At 50.1% G+C, this 22,578-nt stretch overlaps 1 protein-coding gene across 20 annotated transcripts in view; it reads left to right on the plus strand.

The window, feature by feature from the left end:
* The window catches only part of CAMK2G (calcium/calmodulin dependent protein kinase II gamma), a 55,892-nt gene that overhangs the window by 17,647 nt on the left and 15,667 nt on the right, over window positions 1-22,578 (plus strand). For 11 of the 20 annotated variants that reach the window (XM_073878776.1, XM_073878783.1, XM_073878780.1 and 8 more), the window contains 11 exons: window positions 2,603-2,657; window positions 3,545-3,610; window positions 6,013-6,085; window positions 6,233-6,335; window positions 6,769-6,852; window positions 7,278-7,372; window positions 7,972-8,094; window positions 11,831-11,914; window positions 12,158-12,200; window positions 14,738-14,800; window positions 16,890-16,933. In XM_073878776.1, the coding sequence (XP_073734877.1) occupies window positions 2,603-2,657; window positions 3,545-3,610; window positions 6,013-6,085; window positions 6,233-6,335; window positions 6,769-6,852; window positions 7,278-7,372; window positions 7,972-8,094; window positions 11,831-11,914; window positions 12,158-12,200; window positions 14,738-14,800; window positions 16,890-16,933 (833 nt within the window). The remainder of the gene's footprint in view (window positions 1-2,602; window positions 2,658-3,544; window positions 3,611-6,012; window positions 6,086-6,232; window positions 6,336-6,768; window positions 6,853-7,277; window positions 7,373-7,971; window positions 8,095-11,830; window positions 11,915-12,157; window positions 12,201-14,737; window positions 14,801-16,889; window positions 16,934-22,578) is intronic. The other 9 variants (XM_073878779.1, XM_073878787.1, XM_073878784.1 and 6 more) reach the window with 1 other exon arrangement.

A 22,578-nucleotide genomic window follows, 5' to 3' on the forward strand; every position in this document is an offset into this window, starting at 1 on the left:
ACAATGTCTAGCACATAGAAACAACTAAATATTAGTGCTTGCTTGGGTCATTATTATCAAGATTCTGCTGGGTAGGCACTTAGGGTGGCACAGTCAAGTTTTTCCTCTTGTTCTCCGTTCTCTTAATTTTCTTTACAAATGGAAAAAAAAAAAAAAAGATAGCATCTTGTTCAGCTACGAGGTCTTTTGCACCTGTCCCTTCTTGTCTCAGTGGTACCTTGCTCTGGGGCACACATCAAAGCCATTCTCTGGGCTGGGTGGCCTGGAAGGATTAATCTTCCGCTGCGGCTCTTCTCTTCTGATTCCCCTGCCCTGCTTCCTCCCACCTGGGCTCTGTGTGTGGCCTTCCTGGAGAAGGGCAAGTGCCCATGCCTCCCCGCCTTGGCATAGGCCTGGGCACCTGGACTTTGTGCGGCACTCTCAGCCCCGCTGTGCGGGACGAGGGGGCAGGGCCACGGGGCAGGACTCCCCGGGGAGTGGTTGTTAGCATCCTACCTGCTGTACTGTTAGCCCCCTCCCTAATGAAGCTGGTCTGTAGCTTCTGAGACAGCTGATTTCCAGGGGATTATTTGTGTTGCGCACTTTAATGCTTTTTTATAGCAAATTTTTAATTAAATGGAAAGTCCTTTTGGACACAAGGGAGCACAACTACAACAGGACTCTGTGCGCAGCACCGACTTAGACCAGAGAAGCGCACGTGGGGAGGGGGCTGGCAGGGCTTTGGGGGAGCTCACTTGAGCATGCCCGGGTTGGTTAGGGTGGGAGGAAGGGGTTGGCTGTAGCTCCTTCCTTCTGTCATCTGGGGGCCTAGTGAAGTATGAACTTGCTCGCCCAAGTATGGGAGACAGCATTTGGAGGAGGAGGGATTTTTGAAGTACCCCCTGCCTTTGATCCCAATTGGTAAATCACAGTTGGAGGTGGAATTTGGGGTAACCAGATCAGATCAAATAAAGCAGGCAATAGGAAGTGTCAACAGACGGTAAGCCCTCCATCTAGCCCTGGCAGGCCCGAGTCCTCATTTTTGTCAGCTGAGGAGAACCACGGAGCTGTAGGAATGGCCAAGTGCCTGTAATTTATGATCTTGCTGTGGTGGGAGAGGCTGTAGGGAAACGCCCCAGCCCTGAGGAAACAGTCTGACACGGGAAATGGGACCTGTCGTGTGGAGCGGTTGGCAGGCTGGGTCCCGCCAAGGAAGAGACACGGTGACTCCTGTGTATCCGAGAACTTCACTGGCCGGCTTGGTGTCAGGCCATTCCTAAAAGTGCTCTGTGAGGTGCTCCTGAAACTGCCCGGGGCTGGCGTGAAGGTCAGACAGAGGTTCCGCATCAGGAGGGTTCAGGTGAGGGAAGGGACAGGGACAGCCGCGCGACAGCCTGCCAAAGCATTGCCTTGTGTTTGCATGAGAATGGTACTTGGGGGTTGGCATTTAAGCCCGAGGTGGCTTTGTGGGCAGAAGCTTGAGGAGGAGACCTCAGAAGACATTAGGCTGGTTTTTTGCCCAGGAGCTCTGGAGGCGGGAAGTGGGAAGGGATTCTGCCTGCAAGCCTTTGCCGGCAGCTGGTGAGCTGCCCTGCTCTGCTCGGTGCCGTGGCCTCCCAGACCCGTCCGTGTTGCTGCTGCAGGCGCGCTGGTGGGTAGTCTCTCTCACAGGCTCCATTGCTCTGGTGCCTGGCTGTGTGGGCTACACCACATTTCTTAGAGGAAGCGGTGGTGTAGACCCGTCTTTGGAGGCAGAAAGAGCTGGATTTACATCTTGACCTATTGCATCTTTGGCCTTTGGTAAGATACGATGTCTCTGAGCCCCCAGCGTCCTCATCTGCGGGATGGGAGGAATCCTCCTCTCGGGGTGGTCATCCGGAAGAATCAACTCCTCGGGGACAGCCACTGTGTCCTTCCATCTAGCATGGAGTCCCACATATAGCAGGCACTCAGTAAATCCTTGTAGAATAAGTCATGTCTGCAAAGAGCCTAACCCCAGGCCTGGCACATAAGAAGGGCCGAATAAACAGTGATTGTTGTCCTTGCTTGAGTCTGCACGTTGCCTCCCATGCTCACCATCCATTAGCCTCACTCCCTGTGCCTTCCCACTGGGCGTTACCTTTCCAGCTTCTTCCCCACCCTTTAATTCCCCGTTTCCCATCTACTCCTGTGAAAGCGCTCCCGGGCCCTCCGGTCTTGTCATCCTCTGTCGCTCAGTGGTCAGCCTCCCTCGGCGCCCCTTGCTCTTGCCCTGCTTTACACCGTCACGCAGCAGATCCCGGGATCTCCTTCTCTGGGACTAGCCCCTCTGGGAAGGTTCCTGCTTCTCTCTGTCTTGTCTTCTTAGCCACAAAGCTTCTCTCTCTTGTCTACATCTGAGGCTGTCTGAGGTGGCAGCCGGAGCACTGGACCCGGGGTCTGGTTGTTTCTCTGCTCTGCAGCCGTGTCACTTCGTCTTGGGTGGGGGGCGGGTGACGGGCATGTCACCGCTTCTCACTGCCACTCCTTCAGAAGACCGTCCAGGGAGGCTGGCAGGCTGGGGCAGGGGTGGGGTTGCTGAGGAGAGGAGTAGGTTTCCAAGGTTTCTCTCTGTTAATCTCTGTCCCCATCTCCTCTCTTGCAGTGCGCCTCCATGACAGTATTTCTGAAGAAGGGTTTCACTACCTCGTGTTTGACCTGTAAGTGCCACTTGCTGAGGGTGTGGGGGCCTTTCCCTCCAGCTGGCTCACCATGAAGGCTTGGAGAAAGACCTAAACTGGGTCTTCAGCCTCTGCCGAGGGCCCCCTCTCCTTTGCCTGAGGGAAAGGATTTGATTTTGACCTTCCTCTGGTAATGGCCAGGTTGCAGAGGGGACCTCATTGCTCACTCACAGTCTCCCCAGGGCTCCAAACCCCCAGATGGCATTGCTCTCGCATTTCTGTTCAGCAGCACACCTTGTGCAGATGCTTTTTTTTTTTTTCTTGTTTCTTGGTGTGTTGTCCTTAGTGGAGAAATAGACTACAGCTCTTCGCATGACCTTAAAAATTCTGGGAAATTAAAGGTGGCTTTTATTAGTCATAAACTGGACTCAACTTGGTCTCTCCTCCACTTTGGTTGTGGTTAAATATCTCAAAAGTAGCTCTTCACCTCCTGGAAATGCCTCTCCAGTATTTTCAGGGTTGGGTCTCTGTGTCCTTGATCTCATTATTCTTCAACTTTAGGAGTAGGTCTGTCCTTCTTGGGCAGCTATGTATCTCAGTATTCATATTGGTCTCAAATAAAGCTGTGACTTTCTGAGTAGGTTGATAATTTTCTCTTAGATCCCTGTATATTCATCTTTGCCTGAGTATTAGCTAATCTGTAGGTTATAGACACAGAAATGTGCAGGAGGAAGGGAGGGCCCACGTTATCCCGGGGAGAAGCCCCACATCATTGAAGGATGGAACATGTTTGGGCTCTCAGATGGAATGCATGTGGAGTTGGGATTTCTTTAAAAGCTGTTCCGTGGTGTGACCTGTTGCCTGTTGGATGCTGGGGTTGGCCAGCTGACCTGCTTCCTCTGACCCTCTCTGTCTGTTGGTTGCAGTGTTACCGGCGGGGAGCTGTTTGAAGACATCGTGGCCAGAGAGTACTACAGTGAAGCTGATGCCAGGTGAGACAAGGACCCTAGAGTTCCGGGTGAGTCTTGGCCACTTAAGGGGGGCAGGCTTTGTGCCTGTTTGAAGAGTCTTTGGATATAGATCAGAAGATCTCCTGTCTGGACAGATTCCATACAGCTGGACCTGGGCTGCATGTTATGGGTGATGTTAGAAATTAGATCCGTCTTTTTGGCGGAGGGGAAGCACTTGCAAGTCTCCTTTACCCTTTCACCCCAGAAATACCTTTTCTTTGCACTACTGTGTACTCGCAAGCCTGCCCAAGGGCCCTCCCTACCCCTGCTTCTTTCCTTTGACAAATTTTACTGTGTGCAAGGCACCCTGGAGATGATACAGAGATGAAGAAAACGTGGTTTGCGTTCTGAAGGAGTGTAAACATCTGGGCTAATCAACCAGGAACCTTCTCAAAAGAGATTCCAGCCTGGATCCCTTAGTCTCCTGACACCACGACCAGCCCTGGTGTGGGGCTCCTCAGGCAGGAGGACCGTTCCTTGGCCACATCCCTCAGCCCTCAGCCCCCCGTGGCAGCCCTGGCAGAATTCTGCCCACACCGCAGCTCTAGGGTGTTTGTGTGGCCTGTCTTTCCCTCCCCGGCTCCTCCCCCGGGCCCCGAGTTTTCTCCGAGGGTGATGTCCATGCAACCTGGTTTTGATCATCCTGCCTGCAGCTTATCTGGCATATGTGGCAGCTGTGGCTGCCTCAAGAGAGTGGGGGAGTGCAGCTTCCTCACAAATTTCTCAACCTTGAGAGGCCAGTGTTTGCTGATCAACTTCAGATGCTTCAGCCTCAGGAAAACTTCTCAAGTGGGGAGATGAATTCCAGTGCCGGCAGGGGAGGACCAGACCCTGGGGCAGGAGGAGGCGGTGACCGCCCTGGGAGCCTGGCGGGGAGGAGGGAGGGCTGGCCAGGGGGAGGGGCGGGGTGGTGTGTGACTGTACCAGTGGGCTTGGCCTGGCTCTGCTGGGACACTTCGCACTTTTGCCATTTTTGGCCAGAAGACTCTCCCTGCTAGCCTGGCTCTGTTCTAATTATACATTTCTGTGGAGACTCGCCTCTTCAGCTCAGTCTTAAAGTCTCTTTGGCCTACTCATGGGCTGTGTCCTGAAGGGAGGCCTGAGCCTCAGCCTCCAGGAGCCTGGTAAGACCCGTTGGCTCTTGTGGAAGCCCCAGAATCAGATTTTAGAGAAGGAGTCTGAAGTCTGGGTCACCAGCCCAGCACCTCTCTGCAAGCCTGCTGCACATACCTGCTGGTACCTGCCGACGGGAGCCTCATTCTCTAGGCCAGTGGTCCTCAACCTCAACACTACTAACATTTGGGGCCAGATAATTTCTTGTTGTGAGGGCCACTCCTTTGCACTGTAGAGTTTTAGAAGTATCCCTGCCCTTACCCACTGGATGCCGGTAGCATCTGCACCTTAATTGTGACAACCAGCAATGTCTCCGGGCATTACCAGATGTCCCCCAGTTTTCACCATTGCTCTAGATCGCCAATGCTCCCTGCCGGGAGTTTGACTGCAAGTATGGCAGGATGTTTTGGAAGATGGGCAGCCTGAATCAAGATGGCAGTGGGGGCGCCTGGCTGGCTCAGTTGGTGGAGCATGCGACTCTTGATCTCAGGGTTGTGAGTTCAAGCCGCATATTGAGTTCAAACCCCGCATTGGGCATGGAGCCTATTTAAGAAAAAAAGAAAGAAAAGAAATAGCAGCTGAAGGTGACCTGGGTTAGTTTTGTTTTGTTTTGTTTTCCTAGCAAAATCATTACCAGAAATGCTCCTCAGTTGCCCTGTTTGGAACCTTCTTAAGGACATCTTTTCTTAAAGGGGTCTATGTGCTGGGTTTTATCTCCCCTTCTAGATGATAAACTTCAAGGCAAGCACTAGGTCTTACTCATCTTTATAGTCTGTGTGGTACCAAGCACAGTGCCTAGAGGTAGTCAGTCAATGTTTAAATAAATGAATGAGTGTGCCCCCCCAGCAAAACAAGAGTTTTTGTTACTATAGGTGGAAGAAAAGAAGGAAGGGGTTGGATGGTCTCTGTTGCTTAGGAGTGTCCCCAGTCTCTTATAAATGGACTGGTGGTATTGCCCCTTTACCGTCTAAGGAGGCATGGTGAACTCTGTGTTAGTCTGTCCTCCATCTAGTGTCTTATCTAGTGTCCTCTGTCTAGCCTTTATCTAGTGGGAGACCCCAGACAAACCACTTAATATGCCTGGCCCTCAGTTTATTCTTCTGTAAAATAGGTTGAACTAGATGATGTCCACAGTCCCAAGGTTTTAGCTGTTGTTCGGTGATTTCCTTGTGACTCTGTAACCCAGAGTTCCATGCTTTCATCTGTAGTGTGTGGTCGTGGATGAGTGGCTTAATCCTGTGCTGACATTCCTTCTCCTTGTGCTTTTGCAGCCACTGTATACATCAGATTCTGGAGAGTGTTAACCACATCCACCAGCATGACATCGTCCACCGGGACCTGAAGGTACACCCAGGCTCCCCCTTTGCCTCCTGCTTGTGAAGCGTAGGCGCCACCTGGTGCCAGGTGGTGGGACTGCGGGGACCCAAACTAGGCTTCCCCAGGGCCAGAGGGTGGGTGGGTGCCTCACGAGGTCTTCTCTTCCTTATACAGCCTGAGAACCTGCTGCTGGCGAGTAAATGCAAGGGTGCCGCTGTCAAGCTGGCTGATTTTGGCCTAGCCATCGAAGTACAGGGAGAGCAGCAGGCTTGGTTTGGTAAGAGTGACCCTGTCTTCCTGGAATGTGGCCCCCGCCCTTCCTCCTCTTCCTGATCTGTTTTCCTCTTTCAGAACTAGAAGCCAGACCCTTCACGGTCCCCGTCTCCTCAGAGACTGGAGAAGGGGGTGGAGGGTACAGAGCAGCCCCTGGCCCTAGGTGACTCAGTGCAGTGAGTCTAGCTGTTGTCCGCACCGCATTCTTGCTGCCCCTGGGGAGAAATGGGAGTCCCTGGTAGGCACACGGACTTGCCCTCTGATTTTATTCTGGGCACTACAAGAAACCCAGCCTGTCATCTCTCACTGCCCATGTGCTGAGAGCTTATATAGCAAAAACAGCAGGAACGAGGAGGGGCTTGGGGGGAAATTGCTGATGTAGTTTTAATGACAGAGAAAATGGGTTCAGTGTGCCTCCACCCTTTCTTCTGCTGCAGGTTTTGCTGGCACGCCAGGTTACTTGTCCCCCGAGGTCTTGAGGAAAGATCCCTATGGAAAACCTGTGGATATCTGGGCCTGCGGTAAGCCCATTCCACACTCTCAGCTTTTTGGTGTTCAGGGCCCTCAACTTCCAGCGATGGTGAGAAAGAAGCATCGCTATTCCTTGTGGGCCCTACAAATGTGGGGTGTGTGTGAAGTCACAGTGTTTGCTCTAGTGTCCCGGGGATGGCTGGTCTCATCACACGCTCCACCCCAAGTGTTTCCTGGATTATACTGCATCCTTCCTAAAGAGGGATTGACCCACGCCTTAGAGGTTGGGTTACGCCTAAAGAGGTCCCCGATGGGGCTCGGTGACATGGGAAGTGAAGCACAGAGTTATCAGCTGATGGCCACTTCAACCTCTGGTATAATCTTGACTTTCTGGATGGCTGAGCCCTGTGTGGCTTTTCTTGGTTCCTCAGTGAAGTCGGTGACTGACCCCGATGACCTGTGTTCTGTCTCATAGGGGTCATCCTGTATATCCTCCTGGTGGGATACCCTCCCTTCTGGGATGAAGATCAGCACAAGTTGTATCAGCAAATCAAGGCTGGGGCCTACGATGTAAGGACTGCTTTGTTCTTGACCCTCGGGCTGTATCCACAGAAGGGGGCCTGTTTAGTGTGTCATGGGATACAGGGAGTGTCAAGGGACTTTGAGGACCCAAGGATGGGCATACAGGTCTCAATTCTTGCCACACCGTATCCCAGGAGCAACTTTTTTTGCACAGCCTTTCTTGGTAGCTGTAAAATCGAGGAGCCCACCGAAGCTCTTTGATCCATTATTTGCAGAGAATGGCCTGAGAAGTGTGGTGTGCTGCGTAACATTGGGACAAGAATGGCATGGCTCCCCGCACGGCCGTGGGGCCTTGGGCACGTTGTGGAGCCGCTGTTTCCTTCTAGTAAGGAGATGGGGTTGAACCAGAATATGTTAGAGTCCCTGCTCTGACTGGATATTCTGGCATTCTAACCGTGATTCTGTCTTCCTCTCCTGGTCTTTAAGTTGACACAGGTACTGGGATGCCCCTTGGCTTCCCCAGCTCTCTGGCGGGTTTAGATAGCACGGAGTATCCCGCTTGTAGGAGTTGGGACAAAGACAGAGTCTTTGTTTCAGGGTGTGAGGCTCACAAATTTCATATGCCTCCTTTTCCTCTTCCTGCTTAGTTCCCATCGCCAGAGTGGGACACAGTGACTCCTGAAGCCAAGAACTTGATCAACCAGATGCTGACCATAAACCCTGCAAAGCGCATCACAGCTGACCAGGCTCTCAAGCATCCATGGGTCTGTGTAAGTGTCTTCACCCGGGGTGGAGGAGCTCAGGATGTCAGCCCTCAGTGTGCCCTCAGTACTCTCTTCATGCTCCTGTTTATGAGCAGAGAATGATTGTTCTGGGCCCTGAGCAAGGACCCAGCAGAGAGGGAGGGATTCAAGGAAGCAGGTGGCCTCGCTGGCTTCAACCTATCTCTCCCCCACTTACTTGTCAGGTGTGACTTAGTTCCGAATGAGGGCTTTCGTTGACCCTTGAGGCTCTAGGTAGCTGATGAGGGAAAGCAGCTCGCAGAACCCAAAGTGAACTGCCAAGCTTTGGGTGCATATTCAGATCTCAGCTGTCACAGCTGTAATGGAAATGTGACCAAGATCCAACAAATAAACAAAAGGGGTTTCTGGGCAGTTAAAAGGAGCATCTTGAAGTTCGTGACTGAAAAAAAATAAAAATAAAAACTCACCCTAGATGAACCCCACCCCCACCCACCAGGCTGTCAGTGTGGATCAACATACTCTGTTTTCATAAACACTTCTGCAAAAATTCTATAAAGTGAAATGTCTGTTTTCAAACTAAGAAGAGGGTCTGCTACAGTTAGGCCTCCTGACAGCCACGATGCATTTATGTATTTGTCCTTTCCCGTGTTTACTGAGTGCCTCTTCGGTGCCAGTCGCTGCGTGGGTCCTGGAGATACAAAGATGAGTGAGGCGTGGTCCCTCCCCCCAAAGATCTTAAAAATTATCTGGGGAGCTAGGCACTCAAACAGGCAACCATTCTGCAATGTGACAAGTGCATAAAAGGATCTAATGAGTGCACAGGAACTTTTGCTATCTGGTGAGCAGTGAGATTACTGAAGGCTGCATGGAGGAGGTGACCCCTATCCTGGTTCTTGGCAAATGGCTGGGAGCTCCTCAGGATGATAACCTGCAGGCAGAGGGTAGCATGAGCCGGGGTGAAAGGCCATGGGAAATTGTGGCAAGTTGAAGGAATGTTAAGTAGTTTAGTGGTAGATGAAGATACGGCTACAAAAATGCAAGAGAATGAAGCCAAAAAGATTCCATGACATACAAGTTTCTGCCTAATGAGTTTGGATTTTATTCAGGAAGCATAGGGAACCATTTAAGGGGTTTAAAGAGGGAACAGAGGGGTGCCTGGCTGGCTCTGGTGGTGGAGCATGCAACTCTTGATCTCAGGGTTGTAAGTTCGAGACCCACATTGGGTGTAGAGATGGCTTAGAAAAAAAATAAAATCTTTTTTTTTTTTAAGGTTTTATTAACTTATTTGACAGAGCGCACAAGCAGGGGAGAGCCGGAGTGGGAGAGGGAGAAGCAGACTCCCCGATGAGCTCCCTAGCCCAATGCAGGGCTCAGTCCCAGGACCCTGGAGATCATGACCTGAGCCAAAGGCAGACACTTAACTGACTGAGAGACCCAGGCGCCCCCAAAATAAAATCTTTTTAAAAAATAAATTAAAAACAAAGAATGAAACACACAGTTAAGAAAGGTCCCCTTGGAAGCTGTGTACAAAATGGAACTGAAAGGAAAGGAGGCTGGCGCAGAGAGTTCAGGAAGCTGTTGTAATTGCCCGAGCAAGACCGAATGAGGTCTCAGCTAAGGATAGTGATAGGAGCCTGGGTGGCGTGGCAAGGAGTAGACAAATTTGAGAGATAGTCGGTAGATAGGCTCAAAAGGATTTAGTGACCAGTTGAATTTAGAGAGTGAAAGAGAGCAAGGGACTTATGGGGACTGCCAGATTTTGAGCTGGTAATAAGCACAGGGTTGTGCCATTCACTGTCTCAGAGGAAACTCAGAGGAAGAGCCAGTTTGTGAGAAAGGATGATGATCTTAGTTTGATTGAGTGTGCTGTCTGAGGACTTCTAGCCGGAGATATCAGATGGGCAGTTAGCAATGTGGTTCCAGAGATTAGAAAAGAAGTCAAAGTTGGAAATGCAGGTTGCGGTCGTTTCTGTGTGGGTGGTGTTGAAATAAATGGGATTATTTTTATGCTGATCGAATTCCCACTGTGGGTTTGTATTTGCTTCAGTAAGAGGAGGGATGGCCACTGAACGCCAGCACGGGAAAGACAGGCAGCGTTAGGGGGGCCAGCAGAGGAGGCTGGGGGTGAGAACTTCTGTGGCAGAAGGAGGTTCAGGAGCAGGAGACCCTGAGAAACAGGAGGTCTTAGTAAGGGAGCGTCTGTAATCAGATGCCACAGAGAGTCCCTGATAAAGATGGGAAAGAATCCATGGACTCTGACCAATTAAAAGCCAGTTTCATTATTTCACTGACAGAGGCAGTGGGGGGAGAGACCGAAACCTTTCTTCAGTGAGGATGAAGAGAGAAAGAAATGGTACTACAGAGAGAAAATGAGGAGTCAGGAGAGTTTTTAAGTTTTTGTTTAAGGAGAGGCTTGAATATAGTCTGTAGACTGCAGAGAAGAATATAGTCTAGAATAAGGGGCTTAAAATATTGGCTCACTGGGGCGCCTGGGTGGCTCAGTCGTGAAGCGTTTGCCTTCGGCTCAGGTCATGGTCCCAGGGTCCTGGGATCGAGTCCCGCATCGGGTTCCCTGCTCCGCGGGAAGCCTGCTTCTCCCTCTCCCACTCCCCCTGCTTGTGTTCCTGCTCTCGCTGTGTCTCTCTCTGTCAAATAAATAAAATCTTTTAAAAAAGAAATATTGGCTCACTGAGGAAGCAAAGGTTGGGATAGTAAAAAGAGGTTGAAAGCAAATGAAAATCACTTTGTGGATGGGGGTCTGAAGTCGAAGGAGTTCTTGCGTGAGGATCTGTGATTTCTCTTTGTGGAGAAATTTATACTTTGGAGGAAGAGGTAAAATTGGAAGACTCAGAAAAGGTAGAGGAGTTTGGGAGACTTGCTTTGGAAATCAGGAAAAGGAGTGCACCAGGGGCGAGGAACAGGATTGTGGGGCAGCCCGATGGGGTTATGGGCACCAAGCTGCACGTTGTAGGATTTATCTTTCTAGCAGGCTAGCAAGGACAGCAACCGCTAAGGGAGGGGGTGGGCAACTTAAAACGGGTACTCAAAAACTAGGGATATACTATGTTCTGGGAGTCATTTTTGGAGTCCCCACCCTCCACCAACTTATATAACTCAGTAGCCCCTGAGGATGTCACTATATTATGATATTATGCAATAATTCTTACTGAGTCATCAAGGAAATCGTTGTAAATCATTTCGAGTGGACTCTTTAAGGAAGAAGGAAGTTACACTGAAGAAAAATTACCATCCAAAATGAATGCTTCAAGGTGAAGACCCTTAGCTTCTCAGATCACAGCTTTATTCAGGTCCTTGTGGGGGCGTGTTGAGAGGGGCTCTTGAAAGGACTGAATCTTCTCTGTAGAGAGCAGGAGCCCTGCCTCCTCTCTCACTGCTCAGGAATGCGGTAGGTGCTAAGTAAACAGTTGCTGAAGGAGTGAGTGCATGGGGATCACAACAAGACACAGGATACTCTCTCCCGTTCCATAGCTTCCCCTTCCCAAGGAAGGGAAGAGTGCTGTCTCACGCACCCTCCTAATCTAGCATCAGTTATCAGTGGTGTTTTTGTGTTCAGATTATTGTCCTTACATAACCTTGAGTTTGGGTAGTGCTTTTTTTCTAAAAGCATTTTCACATCTATGACTTCATTTTAGCTTCGGATCAACTCTGGGGCGGCTGAGCACACAGCCGTCAGTGCCGGGACTAGGGTGAGGGTCAGAGGGCCCGGCTGGAGGGCTCACAGGCCTGTCTGTTTGGCTTCCAGCAACGATCCACAGTGGCATCCATGATGCATCGTCAAGAGACTGTGGAGTGCTTGCGCAAGTTCAATGCTCGGAGAAAACTGAAGGTGAGTCTTGCCTTTCCAGGCTGCCAGCATCCTGAAATCACAGCTATTGACAGTCCACCCCCTGCCCCAACACAAAAGGAAGCCCCCTTTGTGGCTGGAGCTGAGCTATGAAGGTTATACATGTTGGGGGGCCCCAAAGACCTGAGGTCTTAAAGCTCTGGCCAGTGGCTGCCCTCTGCCTAACACCAGGCTATGCTTTTCTAGAGTCCAGCTGAATTCACAGACCCCTCTTCTTTCCCCCAGGGAGCCATCCTCACGACCATGCTTGTCTCCAGAAACTTTTCAGGTATGTTTCCCCAGCCGTGCACTTTAATTCTGCTGAGGTGAGTGGGTCAGAATGGGGTGTTGCCATCCCGGTGCTGGGTGTCTCAGGCAACACCTTGACCAAGGTGAAGAAGACCCTGTTTTGAGGGGGCTGCCGCTGCTGGGTCCTATAACATGAGATTCTGGGGGACTTTCTCTTGGGTTCACGTTTATGAATTCTATTCCTTAGACCCTCCTAAGGAGTAACCTGCCCAGCCTTCCATTTACCTTGTCCCTGGGGATTCCTATTTAATTCTCTAAAGACTTTCAGCGCTTTAGGATGTTAGCCAGTTGATAGGGGACTGGACACCGGGCTGGGGAAAAGAAAGAAAGAGATGAGGTGTAGTGAATCTTCTCAACCACTACCATTAATTTGTCTACCGGGACGGTGTCTACTTCATTGTGTCTAAATAGTGATGACTAATAGAAATTTTTCCAGATGTTTAATCATTTTCCAGAGACTGTGCTTATAATATGCTTTGCGATACTAGCTGTAAAAGGGAAGAAAGAGAGCAGCAGGATGGAGGGAAAGCAACTTGCTTAAATTTGACGGAAAAATTGGGATAAGTTGGGACCAGTAATTTGTAAATCACTTGGCGTTTCTTTTTAAGATGCAAGACACTCCGCCCCACCCCACCCCACCCCACCCCCACCCCCACCCCCATCTTGTTTGCCCTCAGTGGGGAAGCACAGTGGCTTTCTGTGAGGAAAAGATTAATGTCAAAACTTAACTGAAGGCAGAAGGTCTCTTCCCACCTTGCCCACCGCCCCCGACCCGGCCTTCCCAGTCCTGCAACCCCCCAGTCCCACTGTTTTGGTCGAAGACTCCCTTCTCGCATTTTCATAGCGAGATTCCTTCCCTCGCTTTCCTTCTACACTGATGTGGAGACAGGGTTGTTTGGCCGCCGCTCTGGGCTAAGTTTGTTCCCTTGAGCTTGAGGGGCTTGTCTGTGCTGGTTCAGGGTAACCTAAGGGCCCCAGGTCTGAGGATGCTGTAGGGGAGAAGTCCTAGGGCTTCATGCGCTCTAACTCAAGCAAGAGCCACCGGCTGCCGGAGGGGCAGGACTGGAGAGTGAGCCAGGGAAGTGTCCCACCTCAGGCCCATCCCCTGTGCTCCTGGTTTGGGCCTCATTCTTATGTGGGTATCCATGAGGGGAAGATGTGGTTGTGGATTCTACTCTCACAAATGAGAGTAGAGATGGAGCTGTAGTTCCATATCAGACTTCTTGTCCTCAGAATTACTGGAAGCTTCTACTTTCTCAGAAGTGTGAGGGCCTTTCTGGAGGACGCTCGAGGGCATTTCTGTGCCAAACTAGAGTGGTGATCTGTTGTCTCTCCAAGTAGAAGAAATGTGACGACAGGCTACTACTTCCCTTCTAGCCTGGGAAATCCTCCACCTCAAACCGCCCCCCCCATCCATTTCAGGAAATAGGTATCCTGGTTTCAGGAGACTGGGCTGTTAGGACAAAGCACTTTCATTCATTCCTAAAGAACCTCCTCCTGTTCTTGTTGCCCAGACCTTGTCAGCCATTGAGCTCACTTTGCCCTGGGTCAGAGGAGACCAAAAAAGTGCTACAAGCATTCTAGGATGACCTCTGCTGCTCTGACTCTGGAACAGGTGGGGACGGAGCCTATCTCTAGAAGCTTCTCTAGAAAGAGGTGTCACCAGGTATAATCAAGAAGGAAGAGCACCTGTGTGGGTTTTTTTTTTTTTTTATAGATGTGAACTAGGCTGTTTGTTGAGTTTACCCCAAACAGGGGGTGCGACCTGGCCTCTAGCAGGTTGGCTAATAGTGGAATCAGGGCTTCTAGAATGTATTGCTTCGGCAGCCTTTGTTTTCTTTCCGGGGGCTCATTTTTTAGGCATCTTCACCCTTGGAATACTGAAATACAGGCTGAGAAAAACGGTCTGTCCTGGCTACCTGCCTGGAAGAAGGAAAGCAACTCATGTCTCTGACGAACTAGAGGATTAAGAGAGGGATAGGGAGCTGGGGCCCATCATGAACTTAGCTGCACCAGGGCCATGCACCCTCCCTGGGCCCCAAATGCCAGAGTCCCTCCTGTTTGGAATATGGCCAGAGGACAGGGCTCTCTGATAATGTCCTCATTTAGGTCCCCTAGGGAGGGAAGGTGTGATGGGGAGGCTCCGTTCCCTCACAGCCTCGAGCTAGGGCTCGGCTGCCTCAGAAAGGACACCACCTCTCACCGATTCAGGCTTTTACCTGGAGACCCTGGCCTGAGGCGCTCATGGGACAGGTGCCAGAGCTGTGGTGATCCCCACACCCTGACCGAACCCAGTCCTCTCAGGTCCCCAGACTGCTGCAGGGCTGGCTGCACCTGCTATCAGCCTGCCCCTGGCGCCTTCGCTCCCCCAGCTCGGCTGGCTTGGCCACGCCGCCTGGGCCCTGCTGTGCGTGGGCGGCCAGCGGTTCCCGCGCCTCGTGCTGGGGCATGCTCGCTGCTGACGGGCCCCTGTGGCTTTGCGGCAGCTCTGTGCACTGAGAGATTGTATCCCCTCAGTTGGCAGGCAGAGCTCCGCCCCCGCCTCGCCTGCCGCGAGCGCCGCCGGCCTGGCCGGGCAAGGTACGTGGCATGAGTCCCCCGACCGCCTGCCTCGGCTCCCTGCCACCCCACCAGGAGGGCCAGCATGCCAGGCCCACTCACCAGGGAGGCGAGTCCCATGCTTGCGGGCTGAGATGGGCATGCCGGACGGACCACCTAACTTGGCATCTGCGAGCGCATTGGTGTCACAGAGCCCCCTAACCAGCCATGCATGCTGGGCGCTTGCCAACTCTCAGGAGGCAATAGCCTGGGGACGTGGAGCTGGGCAGCAGGAGGATTTCTTCCAGACAGCGGAGAGCCTGGCCTGCCTGAGGGCTGTGGCCGGTGGCAGCTACCCCCGCCGCCCCCCCCCCCCCCGCCCCGGCCCAGAGACAGTCCTGGGCGTGGCCGGAGCTGCCCAGTGCTAGGACTAGGCTTCGTCAGCACTGCTGGGAGACCCCACAGAGGAAGCCACCAACCCCCTCAAAACTGTGAAGTCAGGCATTCACAGACCTCCAAGTGTGAAAGGCTCTAGAGTGTAGAAGCTGTGGGGAGAGCCGTCCCTGGGTTGGATCCTAGCCCTGCCACACCCTGAGCGAGTCTCGTCAGCCCTCCCAGCCTCAGTTTCCTCTCCTTTCTCTAGTGGCGCTAATAAATAATATGGCGATGATTAAGATCATGTATGTCGAAGGCTCTCAACCCTGCCTGTAGAGGACAGTCTGTCAAACATCCTGATGCTGACACCCCCACCCCAGACAAATAAGATCAGAATCCCTAGGGTATGGGATAGGCATAATGATTTTTGTTAAGCTCCCAAAAGTGATTCTAAAGGGCAGCCAGAGTTCAGAACTCTGATGTGTATAAAGCACTTAACATAGTAGGTGGCCAGGCATCATAGTAAACACATTAAAAAAATAAGTTTCAGATCACCCCAGCATGTAAAAAAATAAGTTTCAGATCACCCCAGAATGACTGGAGATAGGCTCATAGGCCATTTTGGGAGGTCAGAATTCTTGTGAGGGAGGGATCCCTATTCTCACTGGAGAGAGATGGGACCCGGCTTGGGTAGGAATGGCCCCTGAGGGAAGAATGGCAGCAGTAATAGTGACAATGGTTTACACCTAGTGAGTACTTGCTACGTGCCAAGCACTCTGCCTAGTGCTTTTCATGCATGGTCCCCTTAGATCCCCACCCCTGTCCTGTGACCTCGGCCCTATTTTATCCCATTTTATAAGGAAACGGAGATTCAGAGAGATTAAGTAACTCACTCAGTGTCATACAGGTAGCAACTGGTAGAGCCAGTGAAGTCCAGGTGGATCAGACAGTTGGGCTGATTCCATTCCCCTGTGCCGCCCAGACTCTCCCATCCCACTGTCTGCTACGTTCCTGTGGCCTTGGTGACCAGCAGGTGTCACCAGCCTTCCTACACAGAGCTCGTCAGCCTTGAGCCTCATCCTGTGCCTGGCCGGAATCCGTTTACCACCTGGCTATTCGGCCCAGTCCTTCCTGTTCAGTGGTTCCAGAGAGTAGACTGAGGCAGATAGGACCCCATAAGCCTGGTGAGGACCTGCCCAGTCAAGGCTTCAACCCCCCTGGCAAAACCCTCCTGTAGGTGGTCCTGGTCTCTGTGTCTGTGTCTGTCTGTCCTCACGTCTGGTCTCCTTCGTGAACTGTGACACTCTTGTTTCTTAAGAGCTCTCAGGAGATGTCTTGCATCCTTCCAGCTTGGCCGTTCTGAGGAACTCCATGGCATCTAGGGACGGAGCCCTCACCTTTCACCCTGGCACTCTGCTTCCAGACCTGGGTGGAAGCTGCTGAAGGCAGAGTTCCCAGTACCCCAGGCAGCTCCTGTACTGAATGTGGTTTCTCCTCCCATGTGCAGTGTGTCCCTGTTTCCGCTGAGCCCTCTTCCGTGGCAGGAGAGATCCTGGGGCGCCTCCCTGAGGATCTGATGCAGCTTGAGATGCCCTTCTTACTTTGGGGCTCCCAGGAAGGGCCTCTTCCAGGGGCTTCAGGAGACTCCTGGCCCCCTTGTCAGACACAACAGACTTCTTGCGGATCCGGCTGCCAGGCTTCAGGCTAGGGAGAGGGGACAATGCAAGAGGCTTGATTTTCCTTTTTGTTTTCACAGCTGCCAAAAGCCTACTGAACAAGAAGTCGGATGGTGGTGTCAAGGTAGGTGTCTCCACCCCTCTAGCCCAAGAGGGGTTCTTGGCTTTGTTCCTCCTTTCCCCAGGAACCTTCCTATCCTTGCTTTTCTGCTTTAAAACCAGAAACCTTTGTGCTCAGAACAGCAGGTTCCATTGGCCTGAGAGGGCAGAAGAAAGATGTGTTTCTTTTGACCCTAGCTTGAACATAAAGACTCAGGGGAAGTGATCTGAATTATGGTTTCCTAGAGCTCAGTCCTGAACCTGACTGCAGACACATGCCTCATCTCCACGGCTTGACTCTCAGGGTTTTTGAGGTCATTTGGGTAATCTTCTTTTTTCCTTTTTCTTTTTGGAGCACAAACCCTTTTTATCAAATGGAAGCAAAGTTGGCCTGGTTGACTCAGGGTATAGGGCTTGGAACCTGAAGCCACTGTCCTTTTAGTTTTTTGTCTTATCTCCAGAGCAATTCCAGAACTCAGCTCAAATGCCACTAAGTGAAAAGTGTCTTCAACTTTCTAGAGGCATAGGCTCCTCAGAAACAGGCGAGGAATGTGGTATATCACAGCTCGCTCCCATTTGATGAGGGAGCTTTTCCCGTGGGATCACAGCAAGAGGAGAGAACTAGGGGCCCACAGGGACCAGCGGAAAGCCTTAGTGGGAGTGGCTTCTTGGTGAAGGGGAAGGAAAGGTGGCTAGGGGTCCTCACAGGGCCCAGAGTGTTCTGTAAATGCTTTGGGGGCAGAACGGGTCCTGGGGCTGGGGCATCGGATAGGCGTTCATACTATCTTGAAGCCTACCAATTTACACCATAGGGTATTTCAAACGATGAAATTATCCAAACGTTTACATCCCAACCAAAGTTGAAATTGGGCCTTTCCCCAGGATCTTTTGCCCCCAGCTGAGATAAACACGTGTTCCCCATTCCCCTCCCCACTCCCCTTCCTCTTTCCCTCATTCTCTGCATGCCTGCTTCTGTGTGCTTCTGCACCAAGGAGGGGAGCTTGGGCTCCACACACACCAACTGACATGAATCTGGGGCTGTGACCAGCAGCCCCCCAGTTATAGGGACATGAACTGGAATAGGGGAACCAAGTTAGGAAAAGGTGGCAGGCTTAGTTGGAGAGAGATTTTGCATATTTCTATCCAGGAAAGAAGCTAGAATCAGTTATTCTTTACAAAGTATTTAATAAGTACCTATCAGAGGCCCAGTGCTGCACTCAGTTCTAGGGGCCCACAAAAGGTAGAAGAGGTGATGTGGTTTTCATCTAGCTTTGAGAAGTTGCAAGGTTAATTGAGGAAATTGGTCACACCTGGGATCAGCTAAGCACTGAATGGTCTATGGTACTGGACCCTACATTACATGGTTCAGTCCAAGAAGCTACTGGGCAAAAACTTACTGGAGAAAGCTTAAAGGATGTAGGAAGATTGGAGCCCAGTCAGCGATTGCCTCTAGAGAATGGGATTGGAGGCGAGGACAGGGTGGAAAGACACACCCTTCATTTTTCACTTTGTACACGTGTTTTCTTTAAAATGAGAAGGTGTTCCTGTTATAACTTAAAAACAACAAAATATTTTTATGGATTCTATCCTATATATTGATGTTCTCTGCCCAACTGGAAACACGGGGTTTGTGGTAGAAGGATGTCGAAACTACGGCTGGATTGGTCTGGTTGGGCAGTGGGATTGGAGGTTTGTGTGTCAGACCACGGGAAATGTAGGCCACTGAGCAGGGAAGCTACGGGTGAGAGCAGTGTTTTTAAAAGATATTGCTGAGTGTGTAAGGATGACTAGAAGAGGGTGGGAACTAGACACAGAGGTATCAGGATTTGTTATAATCTGGGCATAGGGTGAAGAAAAGGTGATTAGAAAGGACTAATATTGAAAATACTTCACCCCCAGAAGAACCCAGGCACCAACCAACGAGAATAGGCAGTACCTATGGAGAATTGGTCCAGCTGTCACCAGGAATGTGAGGCTCTGATTAGCTCTTAGCTCTGTTTAGAGGTGTGTCAAAGGAAGTTCGTACTGGATGTGTTTAGAAAGGACCCATCAAAGATGATGTCAAAATTCCTTGAACGTTGGAAGAATTGGTGGTACCTCTGCTAGAAATGGGAGTAGTTGTGAAGGAGTACCCATTTTGATAGCAAGAGTTTTATTTGGACCCCATTGAGATGGAGAGACAGGTGGAGATCTGTGGGGGGAGAGGTCTTTTAAGGTGCTGGGGAGTACCTGATGTGGCCCAGGGAAGAGCTCAGCACTACACGTGCAGATGGGGACTCATGTGAGTGAATCCCATGCGTTCATTCACTCGGCCAGTTCCATCCTTCAGGAGCTGGGAAGACAGCGACATAATCCACCGTTTAAGGTGTTCAGAGTTGGGGAGAGACAGGGAAACCAGCAGTCCTGGGTGCTCTGGGCAGGTCTATGGAAGGAGGTGTGCTCAGGGCGGGCCCTGGGGGAGCAGAAACCAGCATCTAAGCCAAAACAGGAAATCTTCCTGAAGGAGATGGCCCATGAACTGAGTTGAAGGATCTTGCTAGGTCGAAGTGAGCAGGAGAGGGAGGGGGATATTCCCGGCAGAGGGAATAGCATAAGATATATAGGTTTGAAACAGTGTGATGATTCTGGGAACTTCAGTAGCTCCGAAAGGCTGAAGGAAAGAATGATTGCACAAAATAGGACTGAAATAAAGCAGTCTCAGCCAAGATGGTGGTAAAAAGATGGATAATGGAGCCATTGAAGGATAGACTTCTAATGGAACTTTCTAGATGGCTGCCCCCAGGGATGAGTGTCAGGCACAACCATGTAATATTAGTGGAAGGAGCTAATTAAAAAGATACAGCTTCCAGGGTCCAGCCTGGAATTCAGATTCAGGAAGCCTTGGGTGGGAGGCAGAATCTGAATTTTAATAATATTCCCCTTCTTCCATATGAATCTAAAGCACATGAAGGTTTAAGAGTTCAGTAAAGACAAAATTTCAGGGCCATCTGTCATTGAGAGGCTGGAAGAAGAAGAGGAATCATCAAAAGACAGAAGAGGTGGGGGAAGAACAGAAGTGTGCAACAATGTCGGACCTTACAGAGCACTGAGAAGGATGAGGGCATGGCAAGCAAACGGTTAAATAAATTGCTTCAGATGAGAACATATGTGGGGAGGCTAGTGTCTGACCCTGCTATGAGCCCAGCGAGTTTTGTGCATGAGAAAAGACTTTGAATATAGTGGTGGGAACAAAGGCAAAGATGCAAATGTTCAAGAAGGGAATGACCAGCCAAAATTAAAAGGCCAGCAAGAGGTTGAGGAAAATATTCACAGCAGGTGTGATATGAAGGGTTAATATTATTTTTATACAAAAAAGCTCTCTGTAGGGGCGCCTGGGTGGCTCAGTCATTAAGCCTCTGCCTTCGGCTCAGGTCATGATCTCAGGGTCCTGGGATTGAGCCCCGCATCAGGCTCCCTGCTCGGCGGGAAGCCTGCTTCTCCCTCTCCCACTCCCCTTGCTTGTGTTCCCTCTCTCACTGTGTCTCTCTGTCAAATAAATAAATAAAATCTTAAAAAAAACTCTCCCTAGCAAATAAGAGTCCCCCCCCCCCCAAAACCCAGTAGATAAATGGTCAGAGAGGTTGCACTGAAAACCCAGAAAAGAGGTAGAACTGGTTAACAAATGTGGAGGTTTAGCCTCACTAGTATCAGCAAAATGCAAGTTGAAATGAGGCGCCATATTTTGACTCTTAAGTTTGGGAGAGTAGCGTAAATAGCAGTGGCCCTTTCGGAAACAGCCAGCATGTCAAAAGCCACAAAAATTGTCCCTGCTGGTTTTACCCTTTAGTTTTACTTCGGGAATTTCTCCTAAAGAAGAAATTCAAGGGGCGCCTGGCTGGCTCAGTTGGAAGGGCATGTGACTCTTGATCTTGGGGTCGTGAGTTCGAGCCCCACACTGGATGTAGAGACTACTAAAATAAACTTTAGGAGTAAAAAGAAATAATTCAAAGTATGGAAAAACTGAAAGCAGAAGGATGTTCAACATGACATTCTAACTGAAAAAATTGGAGACGATTTCAAAAGTCAATAAAATAATGACTAAATAATTACAGGAAACCCATTTACTAGACCTTTACAGAGTTATTAATTTTTCATGACTACATAATGATATGTTTTATATTAAGTGGAAAAAGTGGGATACAAAACAGAACATACACTGTCATCTAAATTTTGCTTAAAAAAACGATGTGTTTATCGATTATATTCAGTATATATTATGTGGATAGAAGAGGAACTGGAAGAAACCCCATGAAGTGTTAATAGTAACTTCACTGGGTGATGGGGATTTGGGAAACTTTCATTTTATATATTTTCCTGTACTTTCTATGTTTCTTACCTAGACCGTGCATTCCTTTGAAAATCAGACTTAAAATCAAAATACTATTTGTTTTCAAAAGTAAGGCATCAACTCAGATGTAGCTTATAATGACGTTTCTAAATTACATAAGAAAAAAGACTAGCAAGAGAGAGAGGATTATGGGTGGGTTTTTTTCCCCTTTGTTTTCCAAGTTGCTCCTAATGTGGCTGCAGACCTTTTAGGATTTGGAACGTGTATATAACAATGAATGGCATGGTTGGACGTGAGCGCTGCGAAAGGCAGAGGGGGAAGGCAAAGCAAGAGGTGTGGGGTTCAACTTTTCTGGAATCTTTTGAAGGTCAAGGTGACGACCCGTGTGTATGAGGGAGGCCTGTGAGGTTGCTCAGAAGATGCTGACCTGTGAGCAGCCTGGGTCTCTTATAGACCCCACCTTGCTTTCCCAGCTTCTCCCTTCCCAGTTCCTGGTGTTTAAGGTCTATAGGAAGGTTTCCTCCTCACTCTCCAGAAGCTTTCACAAGATGCTGGAATATTAGCATTCGTTTGAGCACTGAGTCCACTTAGTGCTCTTGAGTGTAGGGACCCCAGGTTCTGACTCGGTTTCTCTTGAGAGTGGATACAGGGATCCAGGGTCTGTAGAAGAATGACAGCCACTTTCGAGGACAAGACTGGAGGGGCCACAAACACTCAGATCCCAAGAGGCCCCTAGTTGAGGACAGTTAGTGCATGTTGCTCATCCCAGGCCAGAATGGCCATCCAGTCTTTAAAAAAAATAAAGGAACAAAAGAAAAAAAAAGAAAAAGGGATATAGCCATTTCCTTAAGAACTGTTTGAATAATTGTTTAAGTGTGGAAAGTAGGTTTGAATCCTTTTCTGGCTTCCAATTTTAAATAAATATTTAATTTGTAAATAAAAGTGAGATGTGGTTCTTTAAAAATCTGGTATTTAAACAGTGGGCTGGTTGAGAGGAGCTCAGCTGTGCGTGGCTGAGGGCAAAGCCCTGAAAGGATCCGGGAGAGAGGAACTGACAGACGTCTACTAATCCAGTAGAAACCAACCCTTGAGTGGAAAAGGATTGTCTTGGGTTTTCATGCCGGACAGTTGAGGAAAAAGAGAGCCAGCTGCGGTTGGGAATTTCCTCCCCATTAGGTGAAGCAGACAATTGAAAGTGCTCGGCCTAAGGCAGGGTCCAGGTGAAAGCTGCCTGCACCGACCTTTCACAGCAAGAAAGGAAATCACTAGAACCAAGGGTGGGTCCCGTCAGTGCTCCTAGAGTTTTCACTCCAGTGATCCTGGGCAAGTTAGAGACCTGTGCT

This window comes from Callorhinus ursinus, unplaced genomic scaffold (assembly GCF_003265705.2).
Source record: "Callorhinus ursinus isolate GAN/ISIS: 27379988/994484 unplaced genomic scaffold, GSC_fseal_2.0 scaffold31, whole genome shotgun sequence".
NCBI classification, from domain to species: domain Eukaryota; kingdom Metazoa; phylum Chordata; class Mammalia; order Carnivora; family Otariidae; genus Callorhinus; species Callorhinus ursinus.